Raw genomic sequence first — 19458 nt, 5'->3', positions numbered from 1 at the left:
GAGCTCTCTGGAAAGTTTCGCTCACCAAAGCCAGGAGGAGGGGGAGTGACAGGCAAGAGGGAGAGACAGACAGAAAGAGAACGCGCCTTTCTAGTGACGGGAGCATGCACAGGCTACGGAAGAAGAACTCATATATGTGCGCTCACGAGGGCCCTCCCAGCTCTTCTAGAAATAAGGTTGCTCCCACAATGAAAGGCTGCCCGAGACAGTTCTCCCACGTATTATTATTTTTTTTTTTATTTATACCCTGCCCTTCCTGGCCAAGACCAGGCTCAGGACGGCTAACATCAGGTATAAAAACAACTGATTAAAACACAACTTAACAACAAGATTAAAATACTACTTAAGATGCAGCCTCATTTCAGTGGAAGCCCAGGTCAAAAACTGGTGGGGTTTTTTTGGGGGGGGGGATGTCAAATCTTCACCAAGGCTAACTATCCAGACTGGTCCTATGTGGGCCAGAAAAGCCAGGGAAGTCCCCAGGTTCCATCACAGAAGGGAAGGGAAAGAGGGGGAGGGGATCAGGCTGGTTCCAAGCCAAAGGTCAGGTGGAACAAATCTGTCTTACAGGCCCTGTGGAAAGAAATCAGATCCTGCAGGGCCCTGGTCTCATGAGACAGAGCATTCCACCAGGCCGGAGCCAGTGTTGAAAAGGCCCTGGCCCTGGTTGAGGCTAATCTGACTTCCTTAGGGCCTGGGACCTCTAGGGTGTTGCTATTTATGGACCTTAAGGTCCTCTGTGGGGCATGCTCACAATGCCCGTTCATCTCATCTTTCAGGCACCCCTCTATGACCGTAAGCACATGTGTGGAGTCTTTACACTCCACATGTGTTCTTTGTCTTCTTTGGAAAAGCTGGTTTTAAACAAAACACAGACAAAAAACTCCTTTTGGAGCCATGCAGGCGTGAGTGCTATTTCTCAAATGATAATGGTGACATAAGGCATAGTAAAAGTTAATTTAGAGGCTAAACTAAATTTGGGGGTGCTGGGCAGATCTTTGCACGCCGGCAGCACATATGCTAAAGATGGCCCTGCCATTGACTACAATGTTGGGTGGTGGTGGTTCTGTTTCATGGGCAACTTTATATAGAGCCATTCTCAGTACATGCTGCAGACAGAGAAACACACACTCAGGAGATCTGGATTATTGGTATCTCATTTGTTTGCTGGGTTTTGCTGCTGGATGTACACCAAGGATCTTTAGCCAACCTCAGCTTTCCAATGAAGGCACATGCAACATGGGAAACCAGGAGCCTCTCCCATGCATGTCTTGGTCATGGTTCCCAAATTACATGACTAATGTCTGACATAGGTCTCTAGGTTCATGTAGGTTCTTTCCATCCTGGTATCTGCTGTGGTGGGGCTTACATGGAAAGTTTCCACATGATCTAAGGAATTTTTGCAATGCAGATCACCAGACTGATGTAGTGTGAGGCCTGACTATGGACAGTGCAAAGCAATCTGAGAATCTGACAAGAGAATCAGGGTCAAAGTGAGGACCTGTTGTCCTGCTGCAATGTGTGAAGCATGTCTTGTAGTGGGAGGAATTCTGAATTTCAGAAGGGGAATAAATTTAGATCAATTCAGCATAGAAACAATGATAATGAAGGCACCTGGTTCATACAAATCAGCTGCAGATTGATGGACACATTAAATGCAGAAGTGTGGGAGCTCCATTCTTATGCAGCAGCTGAAACCATTAAAATGTTGCACATGAACAGTTGTTGGAAGCTGCCCAGAGTGGCTGGGGAAACCCAGCCAGATGGGCGGGGTATAAATAATAATTATTAATTATTGTTGTTGTTGTAGTTGCATGGAACAGTTTTCATGTGGCTGCATTTAAAGGGATTCACGACACCAATGCTAGCTTGTGTGAACCAGGCTTTAGATACAGCATGGCGGACAAGAGTTTGTTTAATTTTAAGAAGGGGCTATTGTTGATGTCATATCACATGCCCTAGGGCCTTCTTCACCAATTGCTCAATGTAACCTTTCAGGAGTATCAAAGACAAAAGGCAGCCACTGCTCATTAAAAGTGATCTTATTGATAAGATGTTGGACTCGTCAGCTTTACTACAGTGTATGCATCATGGAAGGAATGAAACAATCCCACTCTTTGAAGTCTTTTAAGAACTGCAGTGCCACTAGCTCTATCCAGCTGTCCAGATGCATGCATGCATCCAAGGGAGAAGACGTTAGAGATTGCAAAATCTCATTGAACTCAGCACAGGCATCGGCGGTGACATCACTGCTGGATTTACATATAAGCTAAACAAGCTATAGCTTAGGGCCCCACTCTCTTGGGGGGGGGGGCAAAACATTTAAAGGAAAAAGCCTGGATGTACATTTCCAAAAAATAAGATAAAAAGCAAATAAAATAAAACCTACATACAGTTAGAGCTTAATAATTATTTCACTATTAATATACTTCTTCTTAATTGTATTTCAGTTCAACAAATACTTTGATAAAATACATATTTTGTTATGTGCAAATGGCTTTAGATACCTCTTAGGTCCATAAATTACCATATAACATATATTCAACAACAAAAACAGTGACAATTTGTTGTTGACAAAGGACAGCTGGACATATAAAGGGCCCCATTACCTTCAGTAGCTTAGGGCCTCATCAAACCTAAATCCGTCCCTGGCTGACATTGCCATGATAAAAATAGGCAATTATTGGACATACATTCTAAAAGTCATACTCTTAAAAGTGGTCCTTTATTTTAAATGTGTTTGCTCATTCGCTGCGATGGCACTCCCGTGTATTTTCCATTTGAAGATGGATGAACGGCTGTTTTCTCCTTCCTTCTGAAAGAGCCGCTTTTCATTTCATTTGTGTTGTGGAGATCATCTTACTTCCATTACATATTTTAAATTCATTGTGTGTGGAGCAAGCTGTTCTCTGCAAAAAAATAAAATAAAATAATGCATGCTGCAACGTTATCAATCAATTCATCTTTAAGAAACCCCAGCACTGTTTTGTGTTTTTGCTGACAAAGACTGGTGGTGTTCCTTTTCTAGAATTTAACTATGTGGGGTAGTACAGCAAAGGTTTTGGCAATATCCTCAGTGGGACCTGCACCTCCCCAAACTTGGCATTGACAGAAACATCTCCTCCTCCCTCTGCAGCCACCCTTCCAATCAGGCAAGTTATCATTGCGTGGACAGGCAGAGTCCCCCAGATCCTGAGTGGCCCCCCGTCATGTGGAATAACGACTCAAGACAACATGCTATGGGATTAAATTGGCCACAACTTTTTAAAATTTCAAATGTGGTTAGACCTTGGCTCAGGCATTGGGCATTTTCCCTCCCCAGTCCCCAGCCGGGGACCTAGGGAGCATCAGGGTTATCCAGTGTGTGTGGGTGGGGGGGTGAGCCGGCTCTGGAGAACATATGTTCAAGCAGAGATAGCTGCCCCCGTTACGCTGCCACTGCAGGGGAGAGCAATGACGACCTTTCGGCGTATGGTCAAAGCCTCCCCTCAGAAACCCCTTTAACGGGGAACCCTGGTATCGCCGCCACAAAGAGGAAGATGGACTAAAGGATTCTGCCCAAGGCCTGATACCGCCAAAATTGTGACGTTTTGCTACAGGAGAGGCAAAACCTGCCAATGCAGGGGAATTCCTTTCCGGCCCTTTAACAGCAACCTTAACGTAGCAGCGCCTGCATACCTGTGAAGAAAAGTTAACCTGCAAAATAAGACATTAACTGGGGACTGGGGAGGAATTTAAAGTGCAGGTATCAACCTTTAATTAGCCGTAAACAACTTGGGACCCAGTTATCTGAAGCAAAGCCTCTCCCAGGGTTAGCCTCCCTGGGCTCATAGTTCTAGAAGGATGCTGCCATGAGGCAGTGTCTTCTGCATGGTGGCACCCTGATTACAGAATGCCCTCCTTCTGGGAGCATGACTGGCACTGATATGGCTAGCATTTCAGCACCAAATAAAAACTTAACTGTTTGCCTAAGCCTTTGTAGGATTTTAATTTGCCACTGCAATGGGAGCCATATAGGCTATCTGGGGCTTTTAATTACTGATTTTATGTTTGTTTTATCTGCTCTTCCATCTCCGTTTGTTGATTGTGGTTGTTTTAAACTGAAGTGTAAGTTTGAAATCTTATTTTTTTTACTACTGCTACAACTACTTATGTTATCCTGTACCTTTCTTGTAAAGCACTTTGGGTGTGTGTCATTATAGGAAAGTGGATTATAAAAAAATGTACAAAGAGATGTATTTCTAATTTTATTGAGCCTTTGACCTTCTAGCAACAATTGTAATTTGGATTTTTAGCAAAGTGACCAGCTCAGTTTTGCAGCTGATTCATTTCTTTACTTTTATCATTCTCTAGTATTTGACCAAATCTAAACTAAACATACTTTTCTTCAGTTTGATGTATGTTTTATAACCAACTCTATTTGTGAGCCGGCAGATATCCTACACACATAACTTTTATCCTGTTGTGACAGGGACCTCCAGGAGCAGCTGGCGCCGAAGGAAGGCAGGGTGAAAAAGGAGCAAAGGTAAAATTGATGTGTTTTATGCTACAAAAATAGTGTGTTGTTTTTTCCTCCAAAGTGCATGCTGTGGTTGGTGTCAGCTGCAGAGAAATTGCCTTTTCTTTTCATGCTCCTGGCTTCTGCCCCTTAGCATCCTAAGTCAAGTGTAAATGATATTTGCTTACTTTCTTTTCAAACTGTGTACGGGGCCAATGCACATGAAAAGATGAGCTGGTAATTATAAAGCCAGAGGCTTATTACAGTCTCAGTTTGCCCCTTATTAGTGGCCACGTGATAAGAAGCCTACACGCATTGTATCCATGTTCCACACTGTATTTGCAATTGAATTTGCAATTTGCAATTATCGAATGATAAACAGGGTTCTGGCGACAAAATAAAGATTGACACCTGACTGGTGGTGTTCACAGTTAGCCCACATCTTGGGCTAGGCATGCTAGAAGAAAATAGGAAGAGCAGGACTATGTGGACTGACACACAGCATTTCTGCACCTCCACAACACAGAGAAGATAGCTCCTTCCTACAGCAGTTCCACAAAGGCAGTAACACAAAAGATCATTGTAACTGGCAGGAAATCCTCCATATTCACACCCATCTTGTTCTGATCTAAAAATGCATACAAATTGAGGAATGGGGAGGAGAGGCCATGGAAGAATGTCCAGTGCCCTTGCTTTAGTTTGAGAAGTGCACCATACTTTAAGATGCCTGGCTCTAGACGCATTTGAACCACAGCCAGTCATGGACACATTGAAAGTGTGCACAGGAGATACATGTTTTCAAATACAGTGGTACCTCGGGTTACATACGCTTCAGGTTACAGACTCCACTAACCCAGAAATAGTGCTTCAGGTTAAGAACTTTGCTTCAGGATGAGAACAGAAATCGTGCTCTGGCGGCACGGCAGCAGCGGGAGGCCCCATTAGCTAAAGTGGTGCTTCAGGTTAAGAACAGTTTCAGGTTAAGAACGGACCTCCAGAACGAATTAAGTACTTAACCCGAGGTACCACTGTACCTGTTTTGCCCAGTCACAGTTCTTCTGAAGTTTAAAGAGAATTTATACAATGGGGCTTCCTTCCAGTTACATTTGGGACAAGCAAGGTTACCTAGGGCAGAGAATTTGGACAGAAAAATGAAAAAACAACAACTGTGCCAATACATTGTACCCTGATCCTCTGAACGCATAAGAACACAGGATGGCCAATTCCTTCTCACACTCTGTTTTTTCATCTAAATGCAATGGCCAGACAATCCATTGACATCACTTTACCTGTTTTGTAGGGGGAACCTGGTTCAGAAGGTGCTCCAGGAAAAACAGGCCCAGTTGGACCTCAAGGTCCTTCAGGGAAACCTGGTCCAGAAGGTCTTCGGGGTATTCCTGGCCCCGTGGTGAGTACATTGACTGCAACATGTTAGCATCTCTCGCTTCTTGTCTTCCATGATTTGCTCTTACCTAAAAAATCCTAATTTGTTTTTCCTATAGGGAGAACAAGGTCTACCTGGAGCACCGGGTCAAGATGGTCCTCCAGGTCCCATGGTGAGCACCTTTCCTTATGGGGCTTTTGATTAAACCAAGTTTCCTTAGGGATGCTAACTATTACAGACCAAGTTGGGCATTTCTGCTGGATTTTGTAGCTGGAAACGGTGGGGGGGGGGAGAAGTATTAATGATTTGTCACACATCCTGAAAAATTTAAACTTTGGTTACTCTTAAAGTTCAGATTGAACTTTGCCGTAGATGCTGACTCCATGCTATTTCCAATGGACTGCATCTGTGAGGAGAATACCAAACCTAAGATAAAGTAGGAGGACAGAACATGCTGCAGGTGAAAATTGTGTTCTGCATCTCAGAAGCCTTTAAAAAAGAAAATGTACCATCGCTATTTCACTTTTTGTCCATGAATTATGTATTTGCCTGGGCTTTCTGCATCTAATGATATCCTAAAGAAGAAATGGAAAAGATACACACTGAATAATGTTTTTGCACATGAAGAGTTAGGGCTGTTTTCAATCTTCACTTGGTTGAAGGGGTCACTTACCATTCCTAACAACACAATGATTTCACAGATGTCTGCTGCCAGCAGGCAACCAGCAGTCAGAATGCACTGAGAGCCCAACCCTATGTATGTTTACTTTGAAGTAAGTCCCACTGAATTCAGTGGGGTTACTTCCAGGTAAGCTTGTATATGATTGCAGCCCAAGTCACTTCAGATCCCTATCCCCAGCCCCTCAGATCTCCACAAGCAGGTGCTCAATGAGTCCTTATCATACATTCTTATAAGTGTGTCTAGGGTTGCAGCTCAGTAGACCTGAGTTTGGCTTTCCCCAATATTATTCCATACGAATAATATCAATAGCATTCCTTCTGCAGATTGAGGGAAAAAATAAGATGCATTTATTAAGTTTTCGAAGACAACAAGCAAGACAAACAGCAGTGAAACAATGAACAATGACTGTGTGGGACACATTAGTGCAGTGGGAATAAAATTAACAAAAGGTTCAATACATTTTTGCAGACATCATAATAAAATAGATTCTTTGAAGGGACATTTTAGAATGTCTCAATGTCTTAATGTTGTATTTTAATCTTGTTTTTAAGTTGTATTCATTCAACTTGTTTTTATTATTGTTTGTTAGCTGCCCTGAGCCCGGCCTTGGCTGGGGAGAGTGGGGTATAAATAAAATTTATTATTATTATTATTAAAAGAGTCACATATCAATAAGGTAACCTCACCACATAGAGACATGTGTCATTGGGGGTACATGCAGGACATGGCTTTTATTTATAAAGCATTAGTGGGGGGTGCCCAGTGCTTACTGGGTATGTTTAGAAACCAAAAACTACTGTGGTATTTAAATGGATGATGAGTTTGGGCCTATCCCATCAAAGATCAGGTGAAGTCCATCCATAGTTATATTTTGGTCCAGGTTGAGGCAGGCCTCCACCCCCACCTTGGGAACACTTGTGGGAAATTTGACAACAATAACTTGAGAGTCGGCCAAACCTTACCCAAAAAATGGGTGAAGTCACACCAAAGTCTGCCATCAGCCTGCCTTCTTGAATCAAAATGGTTCTTGGTGACCAAGCATGAACAAAGACTGTTCCCCGCCCTCTCACCGCAAACTTTCATGTCAGAAACATCTTGAGAGGCAGTTGAAGCCATGCCAAAAATTGGGTGAAGTCACACCAAAGTCATGTTTTGGTCTGCCATCTTGATTCAAAATGACAGCCAGCAACCAAATCTTAATGCAGGTCCCCACCCCCCACCTTGGGAACCCGTCTGGCAAGTTTGGGAATGATATCTTAAGAGGCGGCCAAACCGATGCCAAAAAAGGGGGAGTAAAATCACACCAAAGTTAGTTTTCAATCCTCATCTTGATTCAAAATGGCAGGCAGCATCCAAACATCGATGGCCACTGCTCCCACCTCTAGAACCCTCATGCCAAGTTTGGTGACAATATCTCAGGAGGCAGCAAAACCTGTAGTAAACAAACGTACAGACAAACCATTTTCCAAAATAAATAGTAGATATAAATGGAAACCATAAAACATCCAAATGGACTCATTTTATAACTCCTCTTAGAACCATCTTATGATGGTTTAAATTCTCAGACAAAGCAATGTCCCGCAACGTCTCAAACCATCTATCCTTAGAGGGAACTTATGCAGACTTCGATGTCGTGGATCAAGATGCACACACACACTGTTACACTCAACAGTCTCCCTCTTTCCCCCTCGATGAACATTTGATCAATGCTGTCATCCAACAATGCTGATCACCTGTTGGAGGAGACCCTGGGAGGGGGTTTGCAACTGGATTCCATTTCCTTGGCAGGCAATCAGAATTGCCAGAGATGATAACATGGATTTTGTTTCTAAAATTTCTATTTCTAAAATTCAGGGCACAACGGTTGTTGAGCTTTTTTGCAGAAATCGATCAAGAGATCCTGGACATTTTGCCGATTTCCCATATTTCCCTCCCAGACCCTATTTCCACTGGTTAAATCCTGTCACTGCCCCTAATGTTGAGTGCTGCTCTTAGGGTTCAGGAGCATTGAAGATGCACCCCATTCACTCGGGTGGTGGGTGGGTAAAACTGCCCAAAAACAAAACTAAGAAAACAGGAACACCAAAAACCTGTTCAAATGGTTCGTGCATCAGTGAGTCTCTTCAGAACCAGACTGGGACCTTTAAATGTCATTTAAGGTGGGTTCAAATTGGCGTACGCCATTAGTGCAATGAACTACTCCGATCTGCGCTCATTGTAAGGTCACGTTGCTTAAGGTCACCTTTTGCCCTGTGGTGCGTGCTCCAACATTGCCCATTGAATGCTGCAAGATGCGATTATGCCTTTCGTGGTTCAGGTAAATATCACAAAATTACAAAATAAAGTCCTGTCTCCATTTAACGGGCTTGTCCTTGATATCCGTAGGGTCCACCTGGCTTGCCTGGCTTGAAAGGAGATCCAGGTTCCAAGGGTGAAAAGGTGTGTGAAAATTTATCTTTCATATGTAACCCAAACAAAAAGTACTTGGTGCATCCATTAACTCTCATAATGTAGTGATTTATTTGTTTTAAATTTGATGTAGCCCATTCATTTTTTAAAAGTTGTTTTTTTAAAAAATAAAATAAAATTAACCGCAATCTTTAATTTGGATATTTTCCAGGGGCATCCTGGTTTGATTGGTCTGATCGGACCTCCAGGAGAACAGGGAGAAAAGGGTGACAGGGGTCTGCCGGGCCCCCAGGGAGCCACTGGAGCAAAAGGAGATGGAGTTAGTAAAGCACACACACACTTTTCTTATTGGTTTCATTCCTGTTCATTCCAGCCTCTCTCCAAACTAGCATATTCTTGCATAGTTCTGGGTATATAGAACAAATCTGTTCAGCACTGGGGGGGGGGGGGGAATAGATTTATGAGGGCAGATGAATAGCAGAACCACAATCTGCTCTGACAATGGAAACTCTTTAAAGGAAGAAAGCCGGGAAATGTGAGCTCCTATATTTTACTACTGAGCTATTTTCCTTTTAAAAGATGTCAATTAAATACTCCGGGGGCAGCTCAGCTCTGTTTCATTTCAGCAGAGCTTGCATGGGAGAATTTCCTTTTGGGTTGTGTCTACTTTTTTGTGCAGTTACCGGGGGGGGGGGGAAACAACCACTTTGGAAAACATAGTTCAGAAATAATTGTAGAAGACCACACCAACAGAGAGAAAAGGAAAACCGTGAGCTCAAAACACAGAAGACTAGTATACAAGATTTTTGCAAATGTACCTTCTGTTAAATTAAAGCCTTAATAGTAATAGTGATCTCATATAATCACAGTAGATTTAGCGGCATCCCCCATCCCCATAAGCCAGTAATTGGGAGCCTGTGTTAATTATTTCTGTCTGATTAAATGCTATTGGCTTATTCATCAGCGTGACATACTAATTTTTCCTAACCCTATGCCTGTTTTGAAGATTTCTCTTTATTTTCCCACTCATTTGCCACAATGTCACTAACGACACCCAACAAATTTCTGCTTGCTTTCTTGTGCAACCCTTCAAATTGTTTAAGAGATTTGTGGGTTAAATGAAATCTCAGTTCTTATGATCCTTTTGATACTTACAAAAAACAACAACCCTGTTTTTCAATATTTCTCATCCATATCATGCAAAACAAAACAAGCAAGCAAGCAAGCCTTGACAGAACTCCAGCAGTTTCACTTGCAACTCGCTGTCTATGTAATTTTTAGCACCAATAGAGTCAGGTTCTCAGCTTTCAGAGGGTGTCTAGAATAACTTGACTTTGTACCTCTTCTTTTTCAAGGGAATTCCTGGTTCTGCTGGCCCACTTGGTCCTCCTGGTCCACCTGGCTTACCTGTAAGTAGCCGCGCCCAGCATGTCTCCTGCCATACCCATCAGTTTTGACATTTGCACCTCGGCAAATGCAACATCGTCTAATGATACCTACCTTTTCCTTTTTTCTTTTAGGGACCCCAAGGACCCAAAGGCTCTAAAGGTTCCACAGTAAGTCACTTTGCTCTCAAATTCATCTTTCTTTTTCCATTGCCGATGGTTATTTGTTCCAGTTGGTTACAAAATGGCCACTAATACGGTTTCCCTTGTACTCCTTCATAGGGTCTTGGTGGTCAGAAGGGTGATGGCGGTTTACCTGGACCCCCTGGACCTCCTGTAAGTAAAATGGATACTTACCCAATGAATTTTGCAAGTGTTATGCTAGTTATTGGGTGAAAACCACATCCTCTTGATGAGGATTCATGTTCTGTGTATCTATAGCTCCTTGCCGCTTTCTACAACTAGCAAAACAGTAAACAACTTATGGGAAAAAATAGTGAAATGGTGAAAAATTCCCTGATTAGTAGAGGTCACCAAAATTTATTGTTTATTTTTAGGATTGCCTGGGTGGAAAACTTTCCTTGCTTAATCAGGGAACACTAGATACACATCAAATAGAAGGGACTGGCTAGAGTTTCATGCGGAGCTTGCAGTCTCGTAAGATTCCTCCCTCTCCCTCTTTGCAATTATTGACATTTTAAACCCAACATTTAAGTTGGCTTTTATAAGTTACACTAATAGGTAATCTGTCAATGTCCACATTTCCGTGTGTGAATATTTGATCAGGCCTACTTGAAGCACATACTTCATAGTCAAATGCTGCAGCAGTAATATCAGCTCAGTTATCAAATTGGTGTGAAATAAAGGATGCACTGATTTTCTGATACGCAGCATTGACTCTGGCCTGATTTTTAAGTGCAACTTGTTTGTAAATACAAAACAGCAATTACCCTCATCAACTCTTTGTCTATGGACCTGATGTGTGAAACACACCAAATGCAACTCAGCTGTCAGTTATAATAATTTTAATAATCATATGTATTAGCTATGGAAGCCAAACAGTGGCTCAGTAAAACTCCTGTCTGTCTGTCTGGCTGGCTGTCTCTGCAAATACAAGGGAGTTGCCAGGCCACAATATGTAGCTGTTGGGCTTTCCTTCTCCTCTTCCTCCTCCATCTCCTATATTTATTTTTTACGCCACCTTTTTCCCTGATAGGACTGAAGGCAGCTCAGTGGGCCACAAGTATAAATGAGTGAGCCATTATAGCTCGGAAATAAGCCAAAGCATTTTATTTATTTTTTAGTAGCAAGAAAAATACTAAACCACAAGAAAGTAGCTTGGTCCTGTTCTGAATGAGCCCACATTCAAAGCTGCACCCTCCAGCTATGCAAAGCTGTTGACCAACAGAGAAAGTGGAGGTTTTGAGGCCTTCCCTTGGCTGTCACAGGCTTAACATGGCCCGGAATGAGACAAATATACCTCTTCTGCCACCTGAATATGGAAGTTTGAAGGGCCAAAAATCAGAAGGGGGAAGCCCTGCAGATAACCCCTGGGAATCCTCTGTGTGGCTTCCAATTGCCACCTTGATGCCGCAGTCTTGCTTTTAAAAGGATTTTGTTTTCACGCCCTGAATCCAAGTGAATAGCTTAATATCCCTTAGGCTTTTTACCCAATCTTGTGTGACTTTCTAAAAAAAAAGTGGCAGAGAAAGGTCATTGCTTTTGCTTTCCCCAGGGCCCTCCGGGTGAGGTGATTCAACCTTTGCCAATCCAGTCACCCAAAAAGACCAGAAGATCTTCAGATGCCATGATGTCTGATGCAGCTGACAGCATCCTGGATTACACCGACGGCATGGAGGAGATCTTTGGCTCACTTAACTCTCTGAAGCAGGACATTGAGCACATGAAATACCCAATGGGGACTCAGAACAACCCAGCCCGAACATGCAAGGATCTCCAGCTCTGTCACCCAGACTTCCCAGATGGTATGTTAATGTTACATGACAAAAGGCAAATGCGCTGAAGTTGTGATTTGCTAAACTATAATGTCAGGTCATTTATTCTAGTTATATGGCCAATAAAGCCTCTAAAAAGAACTAAATAAAATGCCTATTAAATCCATTCATGCAGGGGTTTTTTTTTAAAAAAAGCCCTTAGTACTTTAGCACCACCTGAAGAAACTTTGTTTCTGAGCGGGGGGGGGGGACTGTTAGCTTGTTTATGGGTGGACGAGGGAGGATGGCATCTCCCCTTATGAAATATTTGCTGAAGAAGTAAAAATAATTCACCTTTACTGTGCAGGAAAAGTGCTACGTGGTACTGTGAATATCAATTTGTTTTAAATAGCATGATCAAAGACAGACACTCCAAGTGTTCAGGGATTATAACTCTACACAATGGTGATAAAGGAGGAGAATGCAAAACTTGGCAGCATGGCTGAAGAGCAATTTCAGAAGAGGAAAGGGGATTGCGTACTTACCAGGGATTGTTGCCATAGGTTGTCCAGACATTATCATGGGACATCTGCAGAGAGGTCTTCTGAGACCAGCCAAAGGTGGTATTGATGGTGGGAGATTGGTGGTAGTGGTGGCGATGATGAGAGAATTACCACATGAATAATAATTATCAGCTTTGTTCCTGCTTCAGCTGAGGCAATGGTTTTGTTGGGCCCAAGAAAAGGGCAATAACAAACTGAATAGGGTGCACAACCCCCTAAACTCAGCCTTTTATTTCCCTGGAACCACTAAAATGGCTGAGTGGGAAGAATGGATAAGAAAGATGGTGGACTATACACAATTGGCAAAGTTAGCAGCCAAAATAAGAAAACCTAATGAGGATTGTTTTGTGGGAGAATGGAAGCCTTTGTAGGGGATACCACTTAAAGAAATACTATAGAATGATGATCTCGTAAACAGGATTTGAACTATGAGAAAAGGAAGGAATTAGAGATTATTGAATTGTTGTTATGGTACAAGAGATAGAAGATAGGGTGCGGCAAAGGGGGAGAAATGGAAAACACCATGGAAAATGGGATGGGAAGTCAACAAAAGAAAAGAAAAAAATTACTCTGTATTGGAGTGTATATGTGAAAATGTAATAAAATATAACAGAAAAAAATGGATGAGTGGGCCAGGATTGACATGCAGGGGTTAGGCAGTGACCATAAGAAGACTTGGCAAATGTCCCAAAGCAGCTTACAGAAAAAATAAAACATACTCAATTTAAAATGTAGAGAAGAACCGTAGAGCAACATTCATGATGCAAAGGTTTCCTGAAATAATGCTGTTTTAAGCTGAGGTCTGAAACCTGGCAGAGACAGTGTCTGCCTGATTTCTAGTGGGAAGGAATTGCATAGAGTAGGGTCTCCTACACTGAAGGTATTGTATGTCTCCTTCTTGACATGAATCATACTTCTGGTCTATGAGGGACCAATTCATGGTTCTCCCCCAGATCATCTCTGTGATTGACGTGGGACAGTCAGGCAAGGCAGTCTTTAAGATATCCTGAGCCCAAGTTGTTCAAGACTTTGAACCTGGTCCAAGAAGCAGATTGGAAGCCAGTGCAGGTCTGTAACAGCAGTAAAATGTGCTGGCAGTAGTCTGTTCCCATCACCGGTCCAGCCTCAGAGTTCTGCACCAGCTATAGCTGAAGCTTCCAGACCTAACAACAACCCCACATTAAACAGCAAATGTTGTTGTTGTTTAGTCGTGTCCGACTCTTTGTGACCCCATGGACCAGAGCACGCCCGGCACTCCTGTCTTCCACTGCCTCCCGCAGTTTGGTCACACTCATGTTAGTAGCTTCTGTAACACAGTCCAACCATCTCGTCCTCTGTCGTCCCCTTCTCCTTGTGCCCTCCATCTTTCCCAACATCAGGGTCTTTTCCAGGGAGTCTTCTCATGAGGTGGCCAAAGTATTGGAGCCTCAGCTTCAGGATCTGTCCTTCCAGTGAGCACTCAGCAAATATATACTTGCATTTAAATAGCATTTATATCACTAATGTTTACCACGTTCGGCTGCAGTAAATTGTAGAGCAATAGAAAACAGGCCGTGTTGTTCAAGAGGAATCTGATTTATAATTCTCTGTCTGAGCTGGAATTTTCTTTAACCCTATGGCAAGGCTTAAATGAAGAGACTAGCATTCACACTGTCTTTCTGCTTTCATATTCCTTTTATCATGTGATGTTTCCCCCCTTTTTTCAAGTATATTTTAGTTACTGTCTAGAACATGTTCATCTCATTGCAAAGAAAAAAGAGATGTGGTCTTGAGGAGGAATTAAGCAAGTCTTATGAGAAGCTGCATAAGGTGAACAGAGCCGGCAGTTCATAATAATCACCACACAAAAATTCAAACAGTTTATAACAGTTATATTTTATTGCTTATTGACCCAGTCTTAGGTTTTGAGATCCTCAAAGGCAATATTGTTTTTATTGTGTCAAAGCTGCACTTATACCCGAAGGGTGATATTTCCTTCAGACTCAGCTTCCCCCCCTCTTCCACTTCACTCTTTGTACCTTTCTGTTGGAACTGCGCCGCTTCTTGTTAAGGATATCATATGGTTGCTTATTTACCCGTGTCAAAAATCCCTTGCCCGTAGAAAGCTAGCACATCAGGGAGCATCTAGCCTCCTTCCTGACATACAGGTTTTCTACATGCAGGGAGTATTCAAATACATGAGAACTATTCAAGAATGTGATTCCTCCTTTACATTCTAAAGTAGCACAGTCCTGGGAGAGCAAACCATATTTATAATTGTGTAAAGCAATTCTTGCTCATTACAGTGCTGCTGATTTATGTGTGCATCACAGATCTCCCTCCTTCTTCCCCCCTCAGGCTGTATGGCTGATAGAGGTTCGATTCTGGACCTGCTGTTCAACCTACTTAGCCGGTTTCTCACTCCACGGGTGCTGTGCCCCTGAGGAAAAAATACACTGTTGACCAGTGTATTTGTCTGCTGTGGTTCTGACTCCCACGCAGTGTCGCTGTAAAGTCCTTCAAAAATTGTTGCCTATGTTTTCCGAAGCACAAGATAAATGTGCAAGCCTATATTGCGGGAACAGAAAATAATAGGGAGGGCATTTTATTCTGTGCAAAGGTACAAAATGTCTAATCTCATCATTGCATATTTTTTTTACAACCTCATTTAGATGGCAGTAAAGGCTGAGCATCGTCTTAATGAATTATTGGAAGTAATTCCCCTTCTTCTTCATTTCACAGGAGAGTATTGGATTGATCCGAACCAGGGCTGTTCCGGGGACTCTTTCAAAGTGTACTGTAATTTCACAGCAGGCGGGGAAACTTGCATATATCCAGATAAGAAGTCAGAAGGAGTAAGTACCCATCTTCCCCGCATTTGTTGTTGACTGTTCCCACTGTGCTGCTTCGAGATTCTGACTAAAACGGGGGGGGGGGGGGAATCCTGTCACATTTTTGTTCATGTGCCTTTCCTTGCGGGATAATTACTCCATTACATTTACATAAATTTGAACAAAGCAGTGAAGTGATAATACAGTGTTAGCAGAGATCGGAGGCCCCCCACAGTCCCTTATGCAGTGCAGATGTAAGCTGACTGCACCTGCTTGCCACAACATTTCTTTTCCTTCTCACACCACAGCTGTGCAGCCATTTCTAACGAGGACATGAAGCTCAGGCTCCATCCTGGAAAATAAAGTCATGTTTTTCTTTCCGTTCTTATTTTTCTTAACCCTTTCTGGGGAACCATTTCGGTGTGTGCATGCGAGCTGCTTCTTTGCTCCTTCTCACAGAAAGCGGGTGACAACTCCTCTCGCTCAATCTCCTTGTCTGACTACAGTTCAGTGGCGTAGCGTGGGGGGTGCAGGGGGGGCCGGCTGCACCGGGCGCAACATCTGGGGGTTAGGGTTAGGGGGCGCAAATCCACAGGTTAGGGGTGCAAATCCACGGGTTAGGGGGCGCAAATTACTTGCCTTGCCCCGGGTGCTGACAACCCACGCTACGCCACTGCTACAGTTTACACGGGGCATCTCCACACTCGAGCCCAAATCCTGCTGAAGGGATTCATGCACAGAATCAGATCTCTGCATTGCTCTGCTAAGGGTGGAAAGCTAATTTTATTTCTGGTCCAATGCGTTCACTTATTCTGGTTCTGCTCTGTCCTGTTCCTACACTATTCCATAATTACTATTATTTATTTTTTAAAAATCTGCATGAAAGTTCACATTTTAATCTGTATTTAAATACAGAATTTTAAGTTCATCTCATAATGCACATTTTTATTATCATTATTTATTTTGACAAAGTAATAACCATAAATAAATAAAAATAAAAATGTGCACCCCACTAATGAGACCATTCCATTGTAACTATCCAACCTCCCCAAATTTGAACACCTCTTGCAATGGCTTGACCCCTTTCCATTTTAACAGTACAAATTCTATTAATGATAAATTACCATGTGCCATTAAGGTAAGATGGGGAATATGCAGGAGAAATGATTTTGAGTTACATATTTCTAAAGTTATCTTTTCTCCAAACATGACGTTCTTCTTGGATTAAGAGCCATGCGCACAAATTAAATGTGTGCCCAAAGGACTGTTGAGCAGGATAGACAACTTTGGTCATATCCAACAGGGCTGTTCTTCTCCTACTATTAAATATTAAGTATTGAAACCAGATTCTGTGGCTTCTCAAAATAAGATATCAAACATTGTCCAAAGCACACTCTGCCCCATGAGCACAGGCTATGGGAAGTCTAGTTCTTCATTGGCAAAGCAACCAAGTGCATCAGCTCCTAATGCGCAAGGGATCTACACCCCACTTCTGCTAATTAGCAAGCTAGACATCTACTTCTTCAGACTTGTGCTCCAACTGGGACAGCTGGAGCAACAGTGTGACCACACCCCTTCCAGCTCACTGAAACCCCCTCATCTGCCATGGCGTGTGCAAGTAATAATAATAATAATAATAATAATAATAATAATAATAATAATAATAATAATAATAATAATAATAATAATTTATTTATACCCTGCCCCTCTGGTTGGGTTTCCCCAGCCACTCTGGGTGGCTTCCAACAAAATATTAAAATACAATAATCTGTTAAACATTAAAAGCTTCCCTAAAGAGGGCTGCCTTCAGGTGTCTTCTAAATGTTAGGTAATTTTTATTTCCTTGACATCTGGTGGGAAGGCGTTCCACAGGGCGGGTGCCACTACCAAGAAGGCCCTCTGCCTGGTTCCCTGTAACTTGGCTTCTCGCAGTGAGGGAACCGCCAGAAGGCCCTCGGCGCTGGATCTCAGTGTCCGGGCAGAACAATGGGGGTGGAGACGCTCCTTCAGGTATACTGGACGGAAGCTGTTTAGGGCTTTAAAGGTCAGCACCAACACTTTGAATTGTGCTCGGAAACTGTCAATTTCTGCTGTGTGGCAGCTCCAGCAGCTCCTGTGCTTTAAGCCCATCCTCGGAGACAGGGGGGGAGGAGGATGGAGGAGATTCTAATGGTCCAACTCTCTTGGGGACTGTCCCTTCCAGCTCTGTGCCTTCCTACAGCTATTTCCCCATCTCTGACTGCCTAGATTCTTCCTCTTATTCCACCTGCAGCCTCATGGGTGGCACAGAACCCCACAAATTGCCGCCCCCTTCCCCTGGCTCATCCTCCAGCTCCTCTGCCCACCCCTAGGACTCCTTCCTGTCCCTGATAATATTCAGAGGATATGGACAGTACAATTCACAGAGGAGAAGTTGAAGGAGGAAATTCCATTTAAACTCCAAAGAGAAGCTCTAAACACCTTCCATGAGGACCCAGGACATCTTCCCTACCAGGCACTGCTCAGACTGAGACTGTACAGCTGAAATCTATGTTAGCTGTGAATGGTCCATCCCTCTACCTTGCAGGAAGACATAACTGTTTCAATTAGGATCACAAGACTATATAACATTTGAAGGGAGCCAAAGACCATCTGGGCAGACCCTCTGCCAAGAGACAAAGTACTTGCAACTGGTTTTCCACAGATCTGTCTGAACAATCCAATTAATGTATCTGGTTATTTAATATGTAATCTGAGAATTGGATATAAATTTCTATCTGCAGAACTGCAAATATGATTAGAACTAGGCACAGAGCCCAGGCGCCGTCGTCTTCTTTTTTTTAAAAAAGGAGATTAATTTAGCAGTGTTTATGTAAAACTCTGTTAATTCCCACTCATTTCTTGCCGACATAATTAACACTTGCCGTATCTGATCTTCTCTTGCAGGTAAGGATTTCATCATGGCCAAAGGAAAATCCAGGAACCTGGTTTAGTGAATTTAAGAGAGGCAAGCTGGTAAGCGATAATTTCTTTACTCTGGAATTAATAGGCAACCGAGTCCATACCCGCCTGCTCAGGTCCAGCAAAATCAATCAGTAGGTGAAAAACATGCAGGTTTACTCTTTCTGGGTCTGGCGCAAAAGACAATTGGCCATTTGCAACCACACCCAAGAACAAGACACAAAAAAATGAATTGAACTCAGGACAAACATCTTTCTGTGGAGGTGGGGCTCTGAAAGCACAGCACAAAATTAATCTCAATCGGTGTGCAAAAAGCATGGTCTCTGCATGTAGGTTTACTTTTCTGGGAATTACACAAGATACAACACACCAGCAACGTATTTGGCATTTTGACTGCATCCCTTTTGATCCCCACCATGGGCAATCTGCAAGCAAGTTTGTTCTGAGCGACTTTCGTCGTCACATTCTGTCATTTGCCCGTAGTTTCCTTTCTGGTGCTCAGGGGTCAGGACCAAAGTGTACGCAAGGAGCTCTCTGCTGCCTGCAAGGCCTCTTCTTTCCCTTGCTCGTAGTTGCAGCTGGTTTATATTACAGTCCACTCCATCTCCAGGACTTGGGGCAGATGACAGATCATCAGGCTCAAGCTTTGCTGTATCTTTGGAGGAAACAAATTCCGCAGTTGAGGGACAGCTCCTGGGAGAATCTCTCTGTGCAGCCTTGATATACAGATGGCAAAATCCAGAGCATGTCTAACCTAGAGGCATTGAAAAAGAGCAGTGGGAAGGATTTCTTAATAAGTTGTTGCTGAGAACTTATCCAAAAATGCTGGCTTCCTGTCAGTGTTGTTGTGACA

General features: G+C 42.9%; 1 protein-coding gene across 4 annotated transcripts in view; it reads left to right on the top strand.

Moving 5' to 3' along the window:
* Positions 1-19458, top strand: part of COL11A1 (collagen type XI alpha 1 chain) — a 261102-nt gene that overhangs the window by 233922 nt on the left and 7722 nt on the right. For all 4 annotated transcript variants that reach the window (XM_081194925.1, XM_081194923.1, XM_081194924.1 and 1 more), the window contains 11 exons: positions 4472-4525; positions 5799-5906; positions 6001-6054; positions 8950-9003; positions 9185-9292; positions 10329-10382; positions 10494-10529; positions 10641-10694; positions 12094-12343; positions 15577-15689; positions 18591-18659. In XM_081194925.1, coding sequence (XP_081051051.1) covers positions 4472-4525; positions 5799-5906; positions 6001-6054; positions 8950-9003; positions 9185-9292; positions 10329-10382; positions 10494-10529; positions 10641-10694; positions 12094-12343; positions 15577-15689; positions 18591-18659 — 954 coding nt within the window. The remainder of the gene's footprint in view (positions 1-4471; positions 4526-5798; positions 5907-6000; positions 6055-8949; positions 9004-9184; positions 9293-10328; positions 10383-10493; positions 10530-10640; positions 10695-12093; positions 12344-15576; positions 15690-18590; positions 18660-19458) is intronic.

The sequence above is a fragment of the Podarcis bocagei genome, assembly GCF_964188305.1.
Source record: "Podarcis bocagei genome assembly, chromosome: 5".
Taxonomy (NCBI): Eukaryota; Metazoa; Chordata; class Lepidosauria; order Squamata; family Lacertidae; genus Podarcis; species Podarcis bocagei.
Note: the sequence above shows the minus strand (reverse complement) of the source record. Positions and strands in the feature narration are given on the sequence as shown.